The sequence below is a fragment of the Colletotrichum paranaense genome, assembly GCF_030867605.1.
Source record: "Colletotrichum paranaense strain IMI 384185 chromosome Unknown Scaffold_6.1, whole genome shotgun sequence".
NCBI classification, from domain to species: domain Eukaryota; kingdom Fungi; phylum Ascomycota; class Sordariomycetes; order Glomerellales; family Glomerellaceae; genus Colletotrichum; species Colletotrichum paranaense.
In genome coordinates this window covers 599,809-622,945 of record NW_026848964.1, presented here as the reverse complement: position 1 = coordinate 622,945, position 23,137 = coordinate 599,809, and the positions used below count along the sequence as shown (strand labels likewise).

Genomic DNA, 23,137 nt, shown 5'->3' with positions numbered 1-23,137 from the left:
TCACGGCTAATGCAAAGCCCAATCCTTCTTTGATCTCGACGTCTCATGCACTGGAATATCACCAGGCCGCATACTTTCGATACTCGAGGGCTATTCCTGGGACGTAATACTCACAGAGGGCAAAAAAAGGTCATTCATAGGGAATTGAACCAAAAGCATTGAGCGAAGGTTGAGGGCGGTCAAGGAAGAATGGATTCCACTGGCGCCTCCTTAACCACTTGACCACCTGCCTCTTTCGCTTGTGATAGCATGAGACAAGAGGACGATCAACTACCCTCCCATCTCCTTCCTGCTAGGTACCTGAGGCATATGAGGAAGGTAGCGAGAGGTGGTGGCTCATTGACCGTACCTGCTTCCCGTCGGTGACCGTACCTGCCTCGATTCATAACCCGCACCTCTAACAGGATCGTTCTTTCTTTATCTCCTATGACTTCCCTGGTGCCTGCCTTGCCTTGCCTTAAATCCAGATCGAGGTCGCTCTTTCGTCAACCAAGCCCAATCGATCCCCATGGTCGAGCGGTATAACGCCCTGGTCCGTTAGTAACGAACTTGGTATGAAATCTCGAGAAGTCGCAATAGATGGAGGATTTCGTAGGGGGTCCAGTTCAATTCACGAACTGGGCACCTGAGCTTTTGCTTTTCTGCTCCTTTTGACTTTCAGATATGTGCCATTCAAGGCATCCACCAAGATATGTGAAGTAGTTCGAGTGTATTTGCCCTCTGGTTCTCGCCCTGCTTCGGCCCATAAGGTACTCACACGCGAATATTTCAAAGTCGCTCCATCTGAGGAGATATCTTTGGTGTATGCTCACGAAAATTTGATGCACGTGACTCATTCACCCCTGTGAGATACCCATCAGTAAAGATGACCGCCAGAAGAGATGCTCCCACATTACCTCGTCGATGGATAATAGGTTCTTGGAGTCATGGATGTTTCTACACACCTCGTCTAGTCCCGAATGAACATTTCAAGCACAAAGAGTCGCCAACTTCATGTTCGGGCCCGTAGCCAAATCCTTCATCGACCCGGCTCCATTCGATGCGCATGCGGACGGACTTGGCGCCTCTGGTCTTTGTACTCACATCGTCACAGTAGCCTTCAGGTCGCGGGCTTCTCTGGCTTTGGCCGTCTTGGCGAGGATAGCCGTTACGATACATCCATGTTGAAATTCCAGGTCTAATCCTAGTCTTCCGAGCGACGACTGCATGTCACTGACAATTCTGGATACCATAGATGAAAGGCCATCAATGAGAAGCGTCACCTTCTGATTGCAGTCCCCCTCCCCCTTTTCTCGCCCAACCGCTCTTAGGTGACAGCTCTTTTCCCGTCGTTATGGAGACTCGAGCATACTTTTCCTGGGCTAAGAAATAATACATGGGCACAAGAGTTGGACGTGACGAAAAAGACATCGGCCATGGTTCTCTCTTCAACTTCGAGCTGCGTGGCCTTACTTTACTAGACTCGGCAATGATTCAACAGACGCTCTGGGATATGAGTGTATAAGAAAGTTTCTCCATGGGATAAGGGCATACTGCAAGGCACCTGCCGCTAGACCAGTCACCATCAGGTAACCACCGTAGACAAGTCGCGGGAGAAACGTAGAATGCCAAGTGTCGGAATCAACTCCCCGAGTCACATTCAGCATAAACATCTAATCTAAAGTTTACAGAAGCTAAAAATAATTAAATACTCAATACCAACTGACAAAAGAGTTCACCCCCCCGGTGCCGATTTGGGGGCTACATCTCTGGCGCTCATGCTGGGATTCGAACTCGGGTACTCGCTAAGCCTGTCGTCGAGTAGGCTGGTTGGCGTTAAAGTTGACCGTCGACCTTGAACCATTCCACCACCCACGCCACAGTTTGACCTGACCCCCGACCTAGAGGGCGCCTGCTGTGCTGGTGACGGAATTGGACTTGAAGGGGGGTATATACCCTTCCTGCTTGTGGCAATGGCCTAGTGCAGAGGGATGGGATGAATACGCGTAGCGGAGACGAGATCGTGATCCCTCAGGGTGCTGGTAGTGGTTGTTTTGGGTACCCGGCACGTCACCTGGGCAACCCCTTCTACCACGCTCCTTCCACCACAGTCATCAGACTTTTTCACTGGCATCGAATAGGTACGTAAGGCGAGAACATGGCATGGGGCTTCTTACCTATTATCTAATGTTGTCTCCGTACTATACTTTTCTCCATGGCCCACCAGCAAACGAGGTATCGCATCTCCTGGCATTTCGGACTAAAGCCTGACAGAGACTTCCATTGGTTAACGATGAGCGAGATCTTTTACTGTGAAATGCCATGATGTGTCCATGTACAAATCTTACGACCATCTCAGTCCTCTCTCAGTGGAGACTTTGCCCTAGCATCATCGCCTGTTACCCGTCCGCCGTTTGGACGCGCCCACCCGTTAACTGCCCTGCTCCCGATTTCTCAGCAGAGCACCTGCGGTTGATACTTGTAGCAGCACAGGGTCTTCAGGGATATTCTATCCGAGTCTCTTAAACTATAAACGTAGTCGAGTTGATCGCTGAAGTGAGATAACGGCTTGAGGCGGCGAGCCACTAGCAAGCCATTCGTGGCGAGACTGGTGCGATGTATCAAGAAGAACCAACTACTCCGACTCTTAACGCTGGCCTAGACGTTCTCGTGATCAAAGTATCCAAGTTGAGGAAGTTACTGAGAGCGACAAGTGTGAGTATGCTAGAGTGTCGTCTCCAACATTGAACGGCAATGCTGCACATGATATCCTTAGCTACCTTGGAAACAATTTAATCTCACAGCAGTCGTTTCCATCAAATAAAGTTACTTGTCCATTTCAGTCAAGTCGATACTATAACACCCAAGTCCAGAAGCCAGTGGTGTTTCCAACATTGAGGGAAGAAAGGCGCCCTGGTAACATATCCTCATTTCGCGTCGACATTAACCTTCGTCTGGTCGTTCAGTCACTCCTAAAAATAGCGACAAGTTCGTCGGAACTCAACTCCACTTCGGTCGGCGGCGGTCGGCTCCGACCTCCACCGCAAGGGACCTCCCGTCCCGACCCACCCTGCCAAAGCTGTTTGCAAATTTTTGCAACCCTCAACCCACACCACCTCGCGCTCGCGCGGCCAAGGACGCAGAAACCGTCGCCCGCTTGCAACAATAACTGGTCTGGTGGTGTAGTTGGTTATCACGTCAGTCTAACAGTATGAGAGCCTTGTGTCTCTCCGCTCTGCCACACTGAAGGTCTCCGGTTCAAGTCCGGGCTAGATCATGCCATGGGCGGTTGGTTTAGTGGTATAATGACCGCTTAGCATGCGGTAGGTCCTGGGTTCGATTCCCAGATCGTCCATCTTTTTGATCATCTCGACCTCGTAATGGTTTCTGTGGGCGTAGCATGTGGTTCTGAACGTCCGCAAGCCGGGAGGCGATGCCATCGCGCTCTCTGAATCCCGTATTGCCATGGTGAACAGGCACTCCGAAACTTTGACGGGAGTATGGATAGGACATATTCTGGCACCGGGTGCTCTGATGACCGTTCGTTGTCCTGATATCGAGGAATTTGTTCACATCGCATCCCGTCATAATCCCTAAACACACACCGTGGTGATCGACGACACCAAAGGTCTGAGCTTCTTCCGGCTACAAGTGAGACACGGTCTAGTGACGACGTCAAATGTCCCAAGCAATAGACTGGGCGTTCGCCGAATGACCGAACAACGTCAAATTGGACCGGTGGGCGAACGCCGAACACCTTTGGTCACTAAACTGGCAGATCTTCTCCCTGGTGATCGTAGGGTCGCGCCGACCGGTGACTAGTTACTCATCGTGCTGGATATGTCTCACAGGCTTTGCACTGGCCAGCCATGCCAGCGCCGCATACGACTGGGTCAACTGCCGGCATAGGACACAGCTGATCTCACAAATGCGCAATGTCATAACGGAGTATTTAGGAGCGAGCGCCATCGAACCAGACCCTCGGTGCGCTCAGCATGGCCACCTCGTGGCAGCGTCGCGCAAGGCGGAGTTTTCTCCGGAAACGTGTTAGAGGAGGCGTGCGCCCTCGTCAACCAGCAAGCCTCTTTGCGTATTCGAGGTGGGCTTGGCAGGGAGGCGAAAAGGAGGTCCAGCTGCCCAGCGAGATAACCCGAAAGCAGAAATATCGTCGACAGAGAGGCAGGCCGGGAGCGGAGCCATGCTGAAGTGCGCATGGGACAAAGAACATGGCAAAGTTCAACAGGCGATTTTAAATTGTAAGATTGGTTTTGCAGCTTCCCTTTCCGGCTAGCCGCCTTCGGTCTGGGGCTCTTCTTCAAATTCGAGAAGCTGGGCCATCCTTGGGGGCCGGGACCAGGGCAACACTGAGCATCCTTGGGTCTAAGCTCCTCGATGACCGGGCCAAGGGCGGCGCCGTGATGGGAGCATTGGAAGGATATAGGAGGAGTGCAGTGGGCCTGATCATACTCGGTGTGGTGAAGAAAGTGGCACGAGCCGATGAGCGACACTGAGTTTTCTCTAGTTTGAGGCTCTACCAGATGTCATGATACGATATCGTCTCCGTGCTGCTGCGTTGAGGGCCCAGCAGCAAAAACTATGTCAGGCTGTCGTGCCGCAAACACGGACTGTCCTGATCTGTCGTTGAATTTGGCGTCCACCGAGCAAGCTGTCAGAAGCAACGCCAAGCGCGGTCGGATCGACGTGTTTCCACAGCGGAGGGATCCTCTTTGAAGGTCCTGAGCGCAAGTGAAAGCCAGAGAGTCATGAACTCGGTAGGCAATAGGGGCGAAGCTCCATCACTCTACGGAGTAACAAGATGATCAGGAGTCAATCATCATGGTCCTCTCACCTCGGTTTCGTAGTACGAATTTGCAGAAACTGATTTTTGAGACGTCTATTTGCTGTTGAGCAAACGCCCAAGGGTCCGGATGTCCGTGCTTGTGTGCCGAGAACACGAGGCAAAGTGCGCACGAGGCTCCTTTCATCCCGGTCTCGACACGTTTTTGTGCTTTCAAGTCCGTCCCTTGGAGTTTGTGGCGTCTCATGCGTTGGTTGGCACTTGGTTGGCTGGTGCGCGTTCTAGGGATGTACTTGACTAATTGTGCCTCCATTGAATCCCCAAGGACGAGGTGGGAGCTCCATGGCTCTTTTGAACCGGGAAAGGCCGTGGGCTGTGACAGAAAAGGTGAAGCCGTCTTGCGTCGCGTCATAGAACATCCGGTAGAGCAAGCAGGTGCTTGATGCAATCGAGGTCCTCGATGTGACCTTATGCCGTGCCGCAGACGTACTTCGTACGATTACTTGGTTGCCAGTGTACACCGTAGTGCAGGCTTTTAGCAAAAGGGATTGGCAGTTGGTTGATTTCTCCGAACAGCTCGCTGCGGCCCGTGGCCCAATGCTAAAACGTTGCGAGGCACCACTAGAGCAAATGGCTGCCAACTGTCCACAACCACCATGCGAACGTCTGAAGTCTGCTCTTTGGCTCTCAACTTTCGAGTCTGTACAGTAGGGCGGCGCACTGCGGCATGCAGCTAAAGTCCGGGCCATTCCAGAAACGTGCACAGTCTCCCGTACCTTGCAGACTTCGGCTGCACTGCAACACAGACCGGCCATCCTCCCATCCCACAGAGCCCAGGTCCCTGGTAAGGATACTGTCAGTTTGAACCTTCCAGGCCCCCAGAGACAACAGAAGAAATTTTTTGAGATTTTTTCTTGGGAGAGACCCTCGAGGGTACTCCCTACCGGGCCGTTTGCTTTCCTGGTTGCCTGTCCGCAAGCCCGAGTGTCGATTGCGGTCAGCTGCAGGACCAAGTAGCCGAAGTGAGATGGACCTGGGACTTGCATGTATGCGCGGCGGCCGACGTTGCATCTGGGACTCGGGAGCAAACAACCTTCTCCTTTGCCAACCACCGTCCACGAACCAGAATGGCAGACATAGGTGGAGAAGGGGTAACGGCGAGCCGGCGACCAACTCTAGGCAGCCGACTTGGTTGAATTCTCTTCTCTCGACCTCGGTACGGAGTACGCTTATTTCGCAGGTTTCCTGCTGCTCGGCCCGGTGCGAAGACGCGTTGCGAATGATTGGCTGGGGACTTTACGGGACACAACCAGACTGGAGCTGACTGTGATCCGTACTGCATAGGCATTTAGCAGCCAGGGCATCACATTTTCGACCAACCGAAGCCGCGAAGCAGGCAAGGAGGCGAGTGTGAGCCGTAGTTGATGGACCGGAGAGCAGGATGTGGTTCCGAGATGCCGGCGACGCTCACACACGACGGTGGGCGCATGTAGGTAATGCATGGCCTAAGTACGTTTAGCAGGTGGGCTTTTACTGCTCTCCGCGCCGCGATGTGATTTTCTGCCACGCCTGGCCCCCAAACCCCCCATGTTGGTTTCCACGACTTTGCATTGTTACCAGCTTGCCATGGCAGCAATCGACTCGTTAAGGACCACTAGAAATCGACATTGGCCCAAGGGTCGGGCGAATCATGGTCGTAATGGAGCATGATGAGCACACAGCGAAGTCGAGGGGCATGCTGGGCTGCAGGCAGCGGCAAACTCGCTACAGCTGTGTAGAGCTAGGCGTTTTCTTGTGTGCTTGGGCACGTTTTCGCCTCGGCCTCTAGAGCCCCATGTTGGTCGGTTTTTTGCGTTCCACTGGTGACTAGGGAGCTTTCCGTAGCGCCCCCGGCTCTGAATATGGGACCTATGGAACGATCGTACCATGATTACAGCTCGACTGGAGTCTGTCCATACAAAGCATGGATGGGTTCAGAAAGAAGGAGAGAAAATCTCGACGAAGAGCACTGGTTGCCGGGCTCTATCGTAGCACGTCTATCGATCACACTGTATGGGTACAGCAGCCGTAATTGGGGCGTTGCAGCAAGTGCCATGGATCGTGGCCCTCTATTGGGGCGCTGCAGTGTTGATATGACTTGTCGCAGTCTCGCAGGTATGAGGCGTGGTTGAGCAACGAGGAGGGAGCATGATGATGCTGCAATAGCAAAAGTCAAGACATTGTCATGGCCCGCCGGGAGTGATTCCGGAGGGGGTCCCTTGCTTGACGAGGCGCATGCAGAAGAGATAAGGTCCCCTGGAGGCTGGCTGGAGAGTAAGCTTTGGGTACAGATGAGGAACTGAATCAGTTGGTGATTTGCAGAGGTGGGCCAGATCAGCAGTGAAGTCGCAGCGATAGTGGTGTTGGTCGTTGTTGGTGGCGTGGTGATTGAGGATGACGATGGACGGGTGGGTGATGGATGAATGGGTATCCGTTAGGTGATGATCTGGGGAAGATGACGGCACCAAAAAGACACTGTGAGTACCTCGGTCAATCGGTCTGTGCATTCATTGAGGTGAGGGAGGTGATGGAAGGTGCACTAGTGGTGGCTTCCCTCGGGCGTCGATGCCATGTTTCTGAATGTGGAAGCTAATGGCGCCTCAATATTCTGGAAGTGTTGCGGTAGAGATGAGTAGCGGAGATAACGACTTGTTTGACCATGAAAGGGGCCTTTGGTATGCACCTATCTTTGCGTCTGGAACTTACCAGCGAAATGGAAGAAAATACTCATCTGAATTGGAAGATGCGTTGGAAGGTGGACACTCAGTAAAGATAGGTACGTAGAGGCAAGTACTGAAGTACCCTGAACGTACTTCGTGGGACAAGTGTGGAACCGCAAGCCTTCCGCCTGTTGGCCAGACCGTCCGGTGTTCAATTGTCCAAAGTCCGCGTTGGTGGAGCCGAGGACCCACCCTGGCCGGGGCTGTCTAGCGGGCTGCAGACATTGGACGACACTGGCTCCATGCACTGAAAGCTTGAGGAGAATCGGAACCGACACACTGTGGCAGCTTCTCAGGTACAGTGATCAAGTGGAGACTCTCTCCATGTCCGAGCGGCTATAGCCTTGAGCCTCGTACCTCGAAATTTCGACATGGGCCCTCTGCGACTCGCGAGTCTCTAGTGTAGGCATATGCAGACGGCAGCATACTTCCATGACAACTCAACTCGAGATGTACATTTACCAAGATCTTTGTATGGAGTATTGATTGGTGGATATGCCTGGATGCAGACGCAAGACGTTAAAGTCCCTCATTGTATGTTGGTCCAGGATTCCCTGCAACGTCCCCGCCAGACTCTGGAGTCTTGTGGCTTCCTTCCCGTGCCGTCCCCAAGGTCGGGGACGAGTCTGACTTGTCTGAAGATCGGTTTGATGGCCTTGGGACCATTGTCTGTCCCTTGCGAGATGAGTCTGTAGTAGCCTACTAGGTGAGATCACGGGGTCCATTGAACTTGGGATGAAGAGAAAGAAATCAGGCATGGAAAAAGTACGGGATTTGACGCAAGTGAAAGGTTACTGGATGGGTAGGTACTTCCTCACGTCTCAATAAGGTAGGACCCGGGAACTTCTTCAAGTAAGGTATCTCGGCCGTCCTCATATCCCAAGGAAGGTGCTTCGAATGCTTCATGGAGCATCTCAGGAAGGTAGGTAGGAAGGTAGGAAGGTACGTTACGTGGTGTGGAAAGAACGGGAAGGATGGAGTCGGGTGCGAGGCAAGTCCCCGGTACGTACTGTGCTGCCTTCCTTCCTTCTCTCCTTCCCATCTCTCAGGTTGATTCAGTCTGAAATTACCAAGATTCATCCCAAGCCTTCGATTTCACTCCATCAGAAACTTTCTCCATCTTACGCTCCATTTGTTTCTTCTTGACGCGAGATATACCAAGCTGAGAGCGCACTGGCAAACAGTTCTTTTTCCCGTTGGAAAGAGACAAAAAACAAAGCAAAGAGACCGTAGACCAGGGAGGGCTATTCCCGGTCGTCAGAGCTGCAGACAGACCCCGACCTATCGACCCAAGAAGATCCATTCAGTTGCATTTGTATCCATCTGCAAGGTCGTAACTCGTACGCAGTAAGTCAAGGTGGCTCTTTTTCGATATTTTCTCTCGCTCGTCTTTTTGACTCTATTGCCGCGACGACCCCCAAGTCTGCCATCCCATCAACCGTCCTCATCTTGCCCCGTCCCCATCTTGCTCCTTGTCTTCCTCGGCTTGCCTTTATGCCATCCGATCCTCGTCCGTCATTCTGCTCCTCCTTCTGCCCCATCCTGTCCCAGCTTTGAGGTAAGGTAGGGTGAGGTATCCGCACGGCGCAAGGTACATTACTTGCCTGCTTAGTATCCGTACGGACACAGAGTGCGGAGTACCTGAGGTATTCTGTTTTGCTTCGCCGCAGCTTTCTCTATCCACGCCCACCTCACACACCCACGGCTGTCCCCACGTTCCTGGCCTCGCCTGGGCCGCGCATCGTCCCCCATCGACAATCCGCGTGCCACACAGAGCTTCCTTCATTCATCTTGTCCCTCTGCAGATACATCCGCCCACTTTGCTGGAGGAGCCTTTCCCTCTTGACTCGCACCTCTTCTTGTCCTCTGTACTCTTCCCTGGGCATTCTCTTCCTACCTCATTGTCAACACGATACACCCTGCGCGGAGCATCTGCAGCCTCTTCAGAGAGTTCCTTACACCAGAGACGTTGTCATCTAACTCCATCTAATACAGCAGCAGCATTGGCCTCACCCACCTGGCCCGTCTGTCGCATTGTCTCAACATCATACACGTACGCTAACACCTCACCCGATATAGACGGCGGTTAGCCTCCGAGAGGCTAAGCTTGATACCGCTCGCCTCTTACCCGAGCCCGATTGGCCATTGACGTTGTGCTGTTGGCCGCGCTGTCTCCAAGAGGTTGCTTTTTCTCTCACTCAGCTTCTGAAAGTTCCGTGGTGTCAAGCAACTCTGCCGCGCCTGCATCCCCTGCTAGATTGGCCGCATATTGATCTTCATTTCCACTACCGCAAACATTGGACGCCTCTGAGATCCCGCTTGGCCTAGCTCAGATCCGGTCGACGGACGGATATCATTTTCATCACCCTCGCTCCCGCTGCCAAATCTCTCTCCGCAAAGCCAACCCCACCGTCCGAGATCCAGCTTCACAGTCCCGGTGGACTTCGACATCCAACGCCAATATCGACCCCGTCTCGGCGTTCACTTTCAAGTCTCAATATACTACTACTGCTGCTGCACTCATCATTGTCGCGCCCCAACGGTCTGCGTGCTTCCTTCTCTACGCGCCACGGCAGCCAGCTACACCACCGAGACACAGGACGAGACCCTTTGCGACAGACCACCTGTTAGAAAACATCAATTGCTGCTTCATTGACCCACACCTCCTGAGAGAAGACTGAAAAGAGCACGTCAGAGGTGATCCAAGTATCCGTAAGTGTTGAGACCCTCCTTCCAGTCATTTCCCCTCCTCCCGCAAAGCCGCAATTCGCACCCAATGTCTATGCTCTGCGTTCCTGGCAAATGCCCCGGATCATTGCTTGCATAGCGCTGCGAGGGGGCACCAGGGGTGTGCCAGATGGCCGACAACAAGGTTGCGAGCCAGTGTGCCCCACGATGGTGAACTTCAAGAGTCCGAGGCAGATCCAGAATGTACGGATACAGGATTTCATGTACAAGACAGACACATGGAAAGTGTACAAAGAAAGGAAACGCGGCAGCAGCTTGCCTTATCTACTTTACGGACCGCATGTCGCCCTTTACTCATTAACACGCCTCTACTGCCAATGTCTGCATAACTATCCTCTTACCATGCCACCCCAATTAGCCCCAATTGTTTTTCTTCATGTGCCATTTTTCCGGCGGTTGCGTGTCTGTTCATTGTCTGTGTCCGGCGTGGGCGCAGTGGGAATGGCTCAAGGTGGCTCGACATTTTTCCAGCTAACCAGGCCAAAAGCAGTTCATCTAGCTCCAGCGGGTATCCCTGATCCAGATCGACGTCGGCCAGAACTCTAACACCAATAAGGGAATCGGTCCCTGAGCCCAGAGTAGCCCTCCCCCCGACAAGCACGACAAGACAAGCCCCCCCAGCACAAGAGAGGGCCTGGACATTTCGTGCGCAACCAGCTGCTCACGGCTCCAGAAGCAGACTGCTGATATTGTTCCCCGCAAGTCCAGAAAACCGCCCCCTATTAAACTTGCGTGGCAGACCCTCGACTTATCAACTTCTGGTCTCCCCTCCCTTCTGTCCCTGTTCCTACTGCTGTTCCCACTGCTGCTGTCGCCGCCGCTGCTGCAAATCGACGTCGTCCACCTCCGAATCTCTCTCTCGCCATCTCAGCATCGTTGGCCAAGCGAATAAGGACAACACGCCTGTCCACTCACCTGACGGATCCGGAAGCGAAGCACCCCCCGGCCACGGTGATCGTCGCAACAGGCCTGTGTCGCCACAGCACAGCTTGTAGCTGGCCAAAGTTCGAACCACCAGCTGGCCACTCGGAAGCTTCGCCTTGAACCGAGTTCAGTTCAATTCAGCACCGCCTGAACCCCCCCCCCCCCAAGCGAAACCCCACCAACCGCCATCTCACGAGCCCCTCGACCCAGCGGTCACCCATTCAGCCAAAATGGGCCTCTTTTCTCGCAAGGAAAAGGCTCCCAAAGCCTCGGGCAAGCCATCGATCAACACGTCAAACGTGAGCATCGCCTCTGGTGCTTCCAGCATCAAATCACCACCGCCACGCAGCACTACAATGAACAGGTCTTCCGGAACGAGCACGACGCCCGGCACGCCTTTGACGCCTTTCTCGCCTACCTCGATACCCAAGGTCGACATGCCGCGTCCTCCTGACCCGCAGCTTGACCCGGCAGGATACCTCAGGAGCTTGGGGGCGGTTAGAGAACGAAGCAAGATTGTCACGGACAAGGCGATCCGCAACGAATTGAAGCACTTTGACGTGGACATGCGCAAGTTCCCAGACGTTGTGACGTTCGTCTCTCAGATCATCAAGGTACGAGTCAGCCGTGGGGCGCTTGCAGGTGTTTGCGTGCCCTGGCACCGCCCACCAACACGCTATTTGGGTCAGCGAATAGCAGTATACTGACCTTGCAAACCCCTGTAGAGAGACTACGACGCCCCGTACAATTCGATTCCTAGCCACGGAAGACACCAGCACTTCTGTGTCGGCGGTCGTGACCGCATTGCACAGCTTCTTTCCACATTCCCCGAAGATGTCGACAACAGCGAAAAGTGTCGGCGCATGATCGACCTCTTCCTCGTGAGTGTGCTTCTCGACGCTGGCGCAGGCACAAAGTGGAGTTACAAGAGCACCGAAAACGGACGCATATACCGCCGGTCAGAAGGCATCGCCGTAGCCAGCTTGGAGATGTTCAAGAGTGTAAGTCTATTTCACGATTCTGGTGGACTCGTGCGTTCACTGACAGTCGTCAAGGGTCTTTTCTCCAGCGACAGCAGAAACAAGTTCCAGGTTGACAAGGAGGGACTGCGCAACCTGACAGTAGAGAGGGTATCTGCAGGCTTGCAGTCGAAACCGGGCAACGAAATGGCAGGCATTGAAGGCAGGACACAATTGCTCCAACGGCTAGCAAATGCCCTGACCGAGAAGCGGGAATACTTTGGCGACAGCGGACGGCCAGGTCACATGGTTGGTAAGTTGACAACTCTCCGAGTCCGGTGGAAATGAAGTGCCAGGACTGAACTGACCCGCCTCAGACTATCTCCTATCGCATCCCTCGACTCAAGCTTCTTCGATGCCCATTGTGATTCTCCCTACATTGTGGAATCTCCTGATGAACGGCCTCATGCCCATCTGGCCAGCTTCCCGCACCTCGATTAATGGCGTATCTCTCGGCGATGCCTGGCCTTGCCAATCAATGCCGCAACCACCGCAGAGTCCGACGACTTCACAATTCTCACCATTCCCGCCGTCTGCCCAGAACTCGACCGCGGCATGGGAGTCTATTCTGCCGTTCCACAAGCTTACACAGTGGCTCTGCTACAGTCTGATGCAGCCTATGCAGTCACTACTTCGCATCCATTTTGCTGGCGTTGAACTCCTCACCGGCCTGCCTGAGTACCGCAACGGCGGTTTGTTCATCGACTTGGGAGTTCTTACGCTAAAGGCAGGCGATTCCGAGAGAGGCCTCGAGCACTACGACGAGTACTGCAGAAGGACAAACGTCAAGCCAGTTGAAGTTGCACCAATGTTTGAGCCTAGCGACGACGTGATAGTCGAGTGGCGTGGTGTCACGGTCGGCTTCCTGGATAGGCTTTGCGCAGAAGTCAACAAGCACATGAAGAACGACCTGAAGGGCAATCAGTTGACTCTCGCGCAAATACTCGAAGCCGGAAGCTGGAAGGTAAGCTCGCCCGAACTGTTAGATTTTCGAAGGTGTCGCTAATACAATCTTCCAGGGAGGTCGTGAGATGGCAGAGTTTAGCAGACCCAACACGAAAGAACCGCCAATTTTGATCGATAGCGATGGTACTGTTTTCTAGACTGTTGTTCATGTTTGAGATGGAAGCATTGGACCGAGACATTATACCTTTTCTGCCATTGATTAGACGACAGCGCCGATATGCATTGGATGATGGGCGCTGAGGTTCGCCTTGCATGCCCACAGTGGAAGAATGGCGCATTGTATGATGGGGATCGGATGGCGGCTTATGCGCCTTAATGAACATGACTTGGCTGGACGCCAGCGAGGAAGATTAATGCAATGCGAAGACCTCGGCGTAAAGCCTTGCTCGCCATTCAACCGCTCATATGGATAAATTGCCTGCCGAGTGTGGAATGCTTGGTGAGAGAACTGTTCCTTTTCACCATCCCATGCTCAGACTTCCATTCGCGGTCCGGTTCTCGGCCCCGCGTCGGAGCCCCACAGGCGAACCCACACACTTTAGCTGCCTATTCTGCTCACGGGCCCGGCGCTGTGCCATTGTATCAACGTTTATCTATCAGTCATAACCGTCAGTTTTCACCGAAGTTTGACTGTCCAACTGCGCAAGGCACGGGGAGTTGACACGTGGGCATAGGAAAACTCTCTTCCAAGAGCGCCAAGGTAACTTATCATCCATGCCCTTGAAAGACCATCATTGACCCCGCGCAGGATCAAATTTGCATCTACGCCCGCCAGCACCGGGAATCTGCCCACCTGCATCTCCGTCGCCGAGCAGAAGGCATGGCAATCTTTCCGCAGTTCGGGCCGGATCCCGAGACTTCACTGCTTCAGCAATGCCAGTTCATCATCCACCGCATCACGGTTCTACTTGATGAGCTTGAGCAGCTCAAGGCCGCCATCGAGAGGCGGCCAGCTTCGGGGCATAAGCCTGTGGCGTGGAACCAGGCTGTTCCGGGGCTTGGGTTCTTTGAACGGCTTATCGTTTCTGAGAAGAAGCATCTTGAGAAGATGGTGGCGGCGTATGATGATGATGGTGGCGAGGAGGAAGGAGTTGATACCGAGGCGCTGGATAGTCGGATCCGGCTGAGGCTCGATGCGTCGAATTACAAGTTTTATGAGACGGTGTGGGAGGTTACGAAGAGGTGTTGCGAGCTTACGGGGATGAGGAGGGACTTGAGCTACAAGACTGTTGGCGGGAAAAGCGTGAGCGCCGTGATTGATTTAGTCGTGAATGGCGGCGCGGACTGGGTCAAAGTCGTGACGACGACGGAGCGGAGGCTGTTTTACGAGATGGCGGACGCCGGATGGGATTGGGAGGAGGATTTCGAGGACGAGGGCGCGGACGAGGCCATGTTGGAGATTTTGAGGGACGAGACGGAGGATAGTATCGAGGTCGCCAAGGTCGCGAGGCACATGGTTGCCGCGGCAAGGACGTCGTATCAGGATTATCGAAGGCCGAGGGTAAGGATACTCATGTCGAGAGTATCTGAGGGGGAGAATGACGCCGTGGATCATTTGTTGAGGTTGGTGCGGAAGATGGGCGGCGGGGACGTGGATCTTGTGGTTGAGACTGCGAATGGTCCTGGGATCTTGACGGAGGCGACACCGCCGTTGGAGGAGGCGATTGCGAATCTTGTGGAGGCGGATTATTACAAGGATTTCACTACGACGGTGAATGTGGATTGTTCGGTGTTTATGGCGTTGGCGTCGGATTTCAGTCACATGGCTATTGGACCGGACTCGGAGCTGTTGAGATCGAAGCAGCACCGGATCGACGCGACGGATGAGGTTGAGAATGGGCCGCGGTTGGTGAATACGTTGTATCCTGCTATCACCGGCCGGACGCTGGTGTGTACGAGGGAGGCGGCGGATACGTTTCTCAAGATTGTGGGGGATATTGGGACTGAGGAGGAGAAGGCGAGGACGAGGATATTGTTTGAGAAGGGCGAGGTTGCCGAGGCAGAGGAGACAGATCGAGATCGCGCGCGGCGAGTGAGGTTGCTCCAGGAACTCTCTGTCTACCCTGTCCCCGAGGACCTACGCCTCCCCGTGCAGATCGTTGACTCTGTCTCATGGGATGATGCGCAGCGAATGGTAGCAGAGGGTCAACTCCCCGCCGTCGCGCTGGCCGTCGGGGAAAAGGGGTCCGGGCTGAACGCCATGAACGTTTCGTCGTTCTTGTACGGGTGGAAGGCGAAGCTGACGACGGTGACGTCGAACTGGGAGGCGGCCAAGAGGCTGAGGACCGTGATTGAGACGAACCGGGTGACGGGGACGGAGGTCGGGCCGCACATTTGGCGGATACCGTTTTCGAGAAAGTTGCTTGCGAAGCCCAAGGTGACGCCGCCTGGTGGTGGCGAGAAGAAGGATGGGGAGGGGTGGAGGTTGAAGACGAGGCAGGAGAGGAAGGTTGAGAAGGAGGCGAGTTTGCAGAGTTGGATCTCGAGTGACGGGACGGAGACGGTTGCGAAGATGACGATAGACGATGGCAAATGAGGTTCAATATTCTGTGGAGTTATTCATCCAGCACAACCGCCCTCGATATCAATACCAACGTCAACGTTATTATCGTTCAATCTACGGGCCCCAAAACGACGCCGCAATCGGGATACTTGATCCTCACCTCCGTCGTAAATACCTCTCCCACGTCAACCTCACCAAACCTCGTCAACAGCACCTCCTCGCAGTGCCTAGTATGATGATAACTCCAAATATAACTATCAACCCTCTCCAGCCCGCCGCCTCCTCCCTCCCCACCGCGACTCTGCATCAGCGCGCGGTGCATCCGCCTCCACATGGCCGTACAATGCCGAAGATGGTATCCCAAGCTCACATATACGCCGCTATACTCCCCCGTCATAATCTGCTCCCTCGTCAACGACGGCGCCGTACGGTTCGCGTCCGTAAACCAGGCGAGTTGTCCCGCTTCCACGAGCTCCGCTTCAAAGGTTTCGGCGAGGGCGGCGTCGTGGCATTGCGGCGGGAGCCAGTTGAAGGATATGAGGTCGAATTCGCAGCCTGCGGCGCGGGCTTGGGCTGGTGTTGAGCCGCAGGGGGCGGTTTGGAGGTAGGTTACTGGGCGGGAGGAGGGGTCGCTTGGGGAAGCGAGGGTGTTGTCGTTTCTGTGGGAGGTGTCGAGGGTGCGGAGGCGGGTTGTGAGGATGGATGTTACCAGGGCTGAGAGGGCGGCGCTTAGGAGGAGGGTTGTGGTGAGGAGGAGTGCGAGGCGGGTGTAGGTTGTTGTGATGCTTCGTTGGTTTGGCTGAGGTTGGTGATGTTTTGGGTATGAGGGTTTGGTGTCGTGGGAGGAGAGGAGGGACTGCGACGCTTCCTCGGAGTGGTTGGATGTTGCTTCGAGGGGCAGATTCGCATCATCGTCGTCTTCTTCGGCGCTTCGAGCTTTCTCCCAGGCAGATTGCCGTGGTGTTGATGCGCTCCGATGCTCCATCGAGTTACCTCCACCAGAGTCTGAGATCCGTCCCTGTCGTTACAGCAGTCCGGAAAATTGACAGCAGCGACCTCAAAGGGTGGCGGGGGTCAGCATTCAAGTAACATTCGCGACATCTTGAACAAAGGATTCCTCGTGCATGGTAGCGGCGAATTGTTTGGTTGGTGGTGCTGATGACCTTCCTTTCTTGGTGTATCCTGACTGCAAACCGAATCCTCCAACACCTGCTCGCTGATTGCGTCAGCCGATGGATACGAGATGATTCTCGAGTTTCGATCGTTGGTCTCTCAAGTATTTAAACCTTCTCCAGTTGAATTTCATTTTCCTTACCACAGCTGGTGTATCGTATTCTGTGGCGGTGAGGCTGGCGCCCAATAACAATGAACAACCAAGCTCGCTTGCATAATGTACTTACCCCGGTTTGCCCCTGTTGCGGCTGAACGAATAATTTGGCACGGGATTGGGGAAGATGCGGACAGCTTTGATTCTGCTGCTTGGCTGGACCCTCACAGCCTGATTTGTGTCTATGACCGGTTTCTACTTTCATCTCCTCGTCACTTCTGCCTTCTGGGTCTGCTGCCCTCATAATTCACCACAGACCTAGGAAATACAACCAAGTCTCAACCGTACTGCGTATAGACCCTTGGCGACAGACGGAGTCTTAATCGATCGTTCACGATGAATGGCAAGCGCCCAGCGCCCGATGACGCTCAATATGGCTCTTCTGGCGCACTTAAATGGCAACGAACTCTCCTTGACAACTGGGATGGCGAGAGACGACGTCCCACCGATGGCATACCGCAAGAGTATCACCGCTACGCAATCGCCTGGATCTGCGCGTTGCCCATAGAGCTAGTAGCTGCGGAAGCCATGCTAGACGAAAAGCACGACGTCCTCCCTTCTTACGCTCCTTGTGGTAACGCCTACACGGTCGACACTAATATCTACACTTTGGGAAGCATATGGGGCCATAACGTTGTCATCGCATGCTTGCCGGCGTATCAATATGGTACAAATAATGCGGCGAATGTGACGACTCACCTTGTCCGTACTTTTCCCTCAATCCAATTAGCACTTATGGTAGGCATCGGAGGTGGTGTGCCTAGCAGTGCTAGAGATATTCGGTTGGGAGACGTTGTTGTTGGTGTTAGAACAATGCAATATGATCTTGGGAAGATCGTTGCAGCTGCTGAAATTCAACGCACTGCAATTGCCAGGACTCTTCACCAATCCTTCGGAAAAGCCATCACAGTCTTGCGTGCTAGACATGAACGAGAACCCAGTCAAGTATATTCGATCCTCACGGAAAAGTTTGCAAACCTTCCGCACTACGGTCGTCCAACGGTGCCTGATCACCTTTTCCTTTCAACGTACGACCATCCGGAGTCAACAACTACGTGTGACGACTGCGACCCAACGAAACGTATGCCTCGACGCGCGCGGTTGAAAGACAACCCTGTCATTCATTATGGAGCGATAGCATCTGGCAATCAAGTTATGAAGAATGCCGTCGAAAGAGACCTTGCTGCTCGTACTCTGGATATAATTTGTTTCGAAATGGAGGCAGCTGGAATCATAGACATTGTTCCCTGCCTACCAATACGCGGAATCTGCGACTATGCAGATTCTCACAAAAATAAGGCCTGGCAGAGGCACGCCGCAGCTATAGCGGCAGCCTACGCCAGAGAATTGCTTTCTGTACTTCCCTCAGCTGAATCCGGTACACAATCTATCTCGTGCCTGGGCCCTTGTATGTATACAAGATATGTTATTTGACATTTACATCGCATTGCTGACCGCTATTTACAGCACAAATACAGCTTAATCTATACCAAAGACAGGATCAGCTGGTGGAAGCTCTGAAGTTTGATCAGATGGACTCCCGTCAATCAACTGTGAAGAAGGCACATATCAAGACATGCACATGGCTTATCAGACATCTAGACTACCAAAGATGGCTTAAAAGAGAGGAATTCGGGCAACATCACGGGTTACTATGGATTCGTGGTAAGCCAGGCGCTGGAAAGTCGACAATCATGAAATTCGCCTTGTCCGAAATGCAGAAAGACCCTGATTGGTCCCCACTCGCGGTTTCGTTCTTCTTCAATGCCAGAGGCGAATATTTGGAAAGATCAAATGAAGGGATGTACCGTTCTTTGCTATTTCAGCTGTTTCAGGGGTACCCTCAGCTTCGACGTGTACTTGGCGACTTGCGCTCAACTCAGCAGAAGGATGAGAGATGTCCCAGCTTGGACACTCTCAAGGATCTGTTCTCTAGGGCCGTCCTTGCGCTTGGCCAGCGTCGACTAACTTGCTTTGTCGATGCTCTGGACGAATGCGACGAGCAACAAATGATGGACATGGTCCGAGATTTTGAGGACTTGGCAGAAGAGGCGTCAACGAAAGGTATTGCCTTTCGGATTTGTTTGTCGAGTCGACATTATCCATATATCGTCATCAAAAAGGGACTGGCATTGATACTCGAAAATCAGTCGGGCCACACACAAGATATGAAAAGATACATTCAAAGTCGTCTCCGATTTGATGATCCCACCCTCGCCGAAGATCTGCAAGCCGAACTTCTCGAAAAGGCTGCCGGAGTGTTTCTCTGGCTCGTCTTAGTTGTTGATATCCTCAATACCGAGTACTCCCAGGGCGGACTGGCCTTGAAGAAAAGGCTCATCGAGATCCCGAACGACCTGGGCACCTTGTTCAGGGATATTCTCACGCGTGATCGTAAGAACATGGAACACCTGTGCTTGTGCATCATCTGGATTCTCTGCGCCAAGCGGCCGTTACGACCCAGCGAGTTCTGTCATGCACTCTGGTCTGGTCTATCTCAAAACGGCCTTGTTGATCCGAATCTACCAGTGGTCACCGAACACAGCGCTAGGAGATGTGTCATCGGTTTCTCCAAGGGACTGGCAGATGTCACCGAATCTATGCAGCCAACGGTCCAGTTCATACACGAGTCTGTCAGAGACTATCTTCTAAAAGGCGGGGTACTTCCTGAACTCTGGCCTGACTTAGGCTTTGATTGGGAGCTCCTAAGCCATGAGAAATTGAAACTCTGCTGCAGCGCGTATATAAATCACTACTTAGCGTCCGGACATGTTTTCAAAAAATGCGATACGACACAGTTTCCATTCATGGAATATGCAAGCCAGCAGGTTCTCCTCCATGCCGATGCTGCAGCCGCTGGCATTTCCCAACACCAGTTTCTGTCTAAATTCCCCCTCAAAGAATGGATTTCGATCTTCAATTGCTATGAGAAGGTTGAGATCCGTCACTATACGTATCAAGCCAGCTTATATTACATATGCTCAGTAATGGACTGCTCGACGCTCATTCCCATGATACAAGGCGGAGGTTGGCAATGCCGTTCTGCGGACCGGTACAACTATCCGCTGTTTGCTGCCTTGGCTCACGGGAATAGCAAATCGGTCGCCGCCCTCTTCGGAATGACCTCAATCATCTACGAAGGAATGGACATCATGGAAGGCTTGCCACCCAGGGGAGACTTTTTTGGCTTCGAACTAAGAACACCACTATCTTGGGCTGCACAAGGCGGTCGGCTCGGGATGGTCACGCTTCTTCTCCGAGCTAAGAATCATGTGAATGAGCCTGACCAGGAAGGGTTCACCCCACTGCATCGGGCTGCAGGGCATGGCCATAAACCTGTTGCAAAGCTTCTCGTAGACAACGGGGCGGATGTCGACGCCGTGGACAAATATATGCGTACACCTCTGTTTCTTGCTGTTATGCAAGGCCGGGAAGCGACAGTGAAGACTCTAATTGAGCACACCGCGGACACCAACGCCAGGAGCGACAAACACTTCTCTACACCGTTGTACGAAGCTTCAAGGGCAGGCTACAAGATTGACCCACCGGAAGCAATTGTCAAAGTTATAATCGAAAACGGAGCAGAAGTCAACTCCAAGCACGGAAATTGTGACACAGCACTACACGTGGCTTCTAGTGTAGGCGATAAGAGGATCACCAAAAGTCTTGTCGAGAACGTCGCAGATGTCAACGCTATTAATGAAGTCAAGAGGACTGCACTGCATTGTGTTTGCAACGGGAATGCGACAGAGGGTGATCTCCATGAAGACAAGGCCTCGCGTGCCCTCCCCATCTTCGATGCGCATGGTGGCCACCATACAGCACTCCCAAAAGTCGATCAGGTCATCACCAACGTTCTCATCGACGATGGACCAGATGTCAATCACAGCATCCACAGAGACAACGCAGCATTAAAACTTTCTTCGTCATTCACTCATGAAAAGATCGTTCGACTTCTTATGGAGAATGGAGCATTTGGACAAGCAATTGACAACCGTCAAACGATGCGTATGCACCCAAAGCTGATACGTCCGCACTGTGCTACTGCCCAATTCCTCCTTGACAACCAGGCAGCTCTTAATGTATTTGACATCAATGGCAACACTCCATTGACATTTGCTGTGTACGGTCGCGATAGAGAACTACTCCAGCTGCTCCTTGAACATGGAGCAGAGGTTGACCTCACAGGAGGCAGTCACACACCATTGCTTATAGCCATACGAATTCGACAAGAAGACATGGTTGTGGATCTTATAAAGCATGGTGCAAACGTAACGTTCTCAGATTACACTGGAATGACGCCACTTTCGGCAGCAAGGGAGGTCGGATGCAGTGCTTGGCTGATCAGGCTTCTTGAAAGGCTAAGCGATATCTGATGGATTTCTAAGAAGATATCGAGTGGAAACCATGAGAATAAGGGGATTACTTTGTCTTATAGCAAGTATCGCAAAATTTTGAAGCGGAAAGATGAGAAATCACCAAGAGACACGTACGATAAACGTCAGCAGTATGCCTAAGACGGAATGGTTAGTCCGTGGCCGTTGTACCGTACATGGAGCAAACTTACTACATCTATGATGTACGCTGAAGTCTCAAGTCCGTGTTGCTTGAATAGATTACGACGACGATAGAATAACCCGGCCGTAGAGTCATTTCTGAATACAGGATGAGGCATATGGGCTGAAAGGCCTTTCTTGCTTCGGTTCTATCAAGGGTCTATTAGAAACCCTGCGAATAACCGATCCTTGATGAGAAAAGGAGCCCGTGTCTGTTTATAGTCATTGTTCTATGGAGAGTTGTTACTGTTATGTGCTTGGGGCCTTTCCACGTGTGTTGATAAGATACTTGACGGTCTTCAACGGCATCTTACTCCATCAGCTCGATACCGATTCATTTATGGATCAGGTTCAAAGCAGCAATCGATAGGCAACGAATAGTGCGATAGAAAGAATCGCCGGCCAGCATAGAACCAGAGTCATGCAGAGGTTGTTGAGACAACGGCAAATTTTATCATTGAGAAGTATCTCCATTTTCCACGTCATTCACTTGTTGACTCATTCGCCTTTCTACAGTCTTTTTCATCATCATGCATTCGTGTAGTTCCCTTATGACACTTGAAGCAGAGCGTTGGCCCAGAAATATCGCATCGAACTGAGCCAAGATTTCTGGGTAGCCAGTGAGACACTCCCTCGCCTCCCAAAGTAATCTTTCAGCTAGATCTGGCTCTGAGGTACGTTCAAGCATCTCCGCGATCAACGTGTTGTATCTCCTTTGATTCGTTTCGTCAACGTGTTCCTAACACCAGTCAGGATAAGGCCAAGCTTTCAGTAAGAGTAGATGCTGGAAGCGATCTTCGTATCAAGAACAAGGTTGGATACAGGACATGAGAAGAATTGACAAAGTATTACCTGAATATCATAAGTCAAATGAATGGTAGGCTCAAGAACGGCTCCCTTGAAGTCAACTTGAGGATAAAGATTTTGGACGTCTTCGTTTTTCTTGACGGACTCGGCTATCATTTCTTCCCGGCTTTTCCCGTCCATGTCCATCTGCGATGAGATGGACACCATTGAAGGATTCACCTTGTTCTCCATGTTCGTTGAGTTTAGGTCCAGTTCAAGTATGTTGTGAATTTGACGACTGAACACGGATGCTTGCGGCGAAGCAGAGAGCAACGTTGGATGCTGAGAGACTGGCCGAGGCAATTGAGGAATCGATCGGAAGAATGGGCTGCGGGGGCAGAACCTAGGCCTTATGTGTCCTTAGTGTGGCGGGAAAAGAGGCGTGATCAGCAGGATGCACGGGTTGGCTGCACAGTTGAACCGGAGGACCGTAGCGTGAGCGAATGAAGTCACAGTCAGGCACCCTATTGGTGTGACCTGCATATTCTGCCTGTACTAAACCACTAAGGACCAAGGTGCACTTTGGTGGCTTGGAAGTTTGATGCATCTTTCAGGTGTTGAAGAAAGCACTTTTGATGAAAAGGGCAGCATCTTCCATTCAGTGAGCGCCTGTGTGTGGCCGTGTACGCTTCTACTTGAATAAAAAGCGCATTTCCTCCGATGGGTTCACCAAAGATTCAGCTGATCACCAAATGCGTGAAGGCTTCTAGTC

General features: G+C 52.6%; 10 protein-coding genes across 10 annotated transcripts; 4 read left to right on the top strand and 6 right to left on the bottom strand.

Moving 5' to 3' along the window:
• Positions 1–3,917: 3,917 nt before the first annotated feature.
• CPAR01_07819 (uncharacterized protein) lies at positions 3,918–4,193 on the bottom strand (the record flags this gene model as incomplete). Its single annotated transcript, XM_060492088.1, has 1 exon — positions 3,918–4,193. The coding sequence occupies one exon, from the start codon at positions 4,191–4,193 to the stop codon at positions 3,918–3,920; it is 276 nt and encodes a 91-aa protein (XP_060348458.1).
• Positions 4,194–4,294: 101 nt separating this feature from the next.
• On the bottom strand, positions 4,295–4,444 carry CPAR01_07818 (uncharacterized protein; the record flags this gene model as incomplete). The annotated part of the gene is made up of 1 exon (XM_060492087.1): positions 4,295–4,444. The coding sequence occupies one exon, from the start codon at positions 4,442–4,444 to the stop codon at positions 4,295–4,297; it is 150 nt and encodes a 49-aa protein (XP_060348457.1).
• Positions 4,445–4,799: 355 nt separating this feature from the next.
• CPAR01_07817 (uncharacterized protein) lies at positions 4,800–5,189 on the bottom strand (the record flags this gene model as incomplete). The annotated part of the gene is made up of 1 exon (XM_060492086.1): positions 4,800–5,189. The coding sequence occupies one exon, from the start codon at positions 5,187–5,189 to the stop codon at positions 4,800–4,802; it is 390 nt and encodes a 129-aa protein (XP_060348456.1).
• A 1,961-nt stretch (positions 5,190–7,150) lies between these two features.
• On the bottom strand, positions 7,151–7,306 carry CPAR01_07816 (uncharacterized protein; the record flags this gene model as incomplete). The annotated part of the gene is made up of 1 exon (XM_060492085.1): positions 7,151–7,306. A coding segment is annotated over one exon (156 nt), but the record flags the coding sequence as incomplete, so codon positions are not given.
• Positions 7,307–10,626: 3,320 nt separating this feature from the next.
• On the top strand, positions 10,627–11,328 carry CPAR01_07815 (uncharacterized protein; the record flags this gene model as incomplete). Its single annotated transcript, XM_060492084.1, has 2 exons — positions 10,627–10,792; positions 11,024–11,328. 2 exons carry the CDS (start codon positions 10,627–10,629, stop codon positions 11,326–11,328), a joined length of 471 nt encoding a protein of 156 aa, XP_060348454.1.
• A 110-nt stretch (positions 11,329–11,438) lies between these two features.
• Positions 11,439–13,330, top strand: CPAR01_07814 (uncharacterized protein; the record flags this gene model as incomplete). The annotated part of the gene is made up of 5 exons (XM_060492083.1): positions 11,439–11,822; positions 11,934–12,209; positions 12,264–12,480; positions 12,545–13,191; positions 13,247–13,330. The coding sequence occupies 5 exons, from the start codon at positions 11,439–11,441 to the stop codon at positions 13,328–13,330; spliced, it is 1,608 nt and encodes a 535-aa protein (XP_060348453.1).
• A 683-nt stretch (positions 13,331–14,013) lies between these two features.
• CPAR01_07813 (uncharacterized protein) lies at positions 14,014–15,729 on the top strand (the record flags this gene model as incomplete). Its single annotated transcript, XM_060492082.1, has 1 exon — positions 14,014–15,729. The coding sequence occupies one exon, from the start codon at positions 14,014–14,016 to the stop codon at positions 15,727–15,729; it is 1,716 nt and encodes a 571-aa protein (XP_060348452.1).
• Positions 15,730–15,805: 76 nt separating this feature from the next.
• CPAR01_07812 (uncharacterized protein) lies at positions 15,806–16,681 on the bottom strand (the record flags this gene model as incomplete). Its single annotated transcript, XM_060492081.1, has 1 exon — positions 15,806–16,681. The coding sequence occupies one exon, from the start codon at positions 16,679–16,681 to the stop codon at positions 15,806–15,808; it is 876 nt and encodes a 291-aa protein (XP_060348451.1).
• Positions 16,682–17,359: 678 nt separating this feature from the next.
• On the top strand, positions 17,360–21,399 carry CPAR01_07811 (uncharacterized protein; the record flags this gene model as incomplete). Its single annotated transcript, XM_060492080.1, has 2 exons — positions 17,360–18,431; positions 18,491–21,399. 2 exons carry the CDS (start codon positions 17,360–17,362, stop codon positions 21,397–21,399), a joined length of 3,981 nt encoding a protein of 1,326 aa, XP_060348450.1.
• Positions 21,400–22,033: 634 nt separating this feature from the next.
• CPAR01_07810 (uncharacterized protein) lies at positions 22,034–22,767 on the bottom strand (the record flags this gene model as incomplete). Its single annotated transcript, XM_060492079.1, has 2 exons — positions 22,034–22,318; positions 22,432–22,767. Coding segments are annotated over 2 exons (621 nt in total), but the record flags the coding sequence as incomplete, so codon positions are not given.
• Positions 22,768–23,137: the final 370 nt, after the last annotated feature.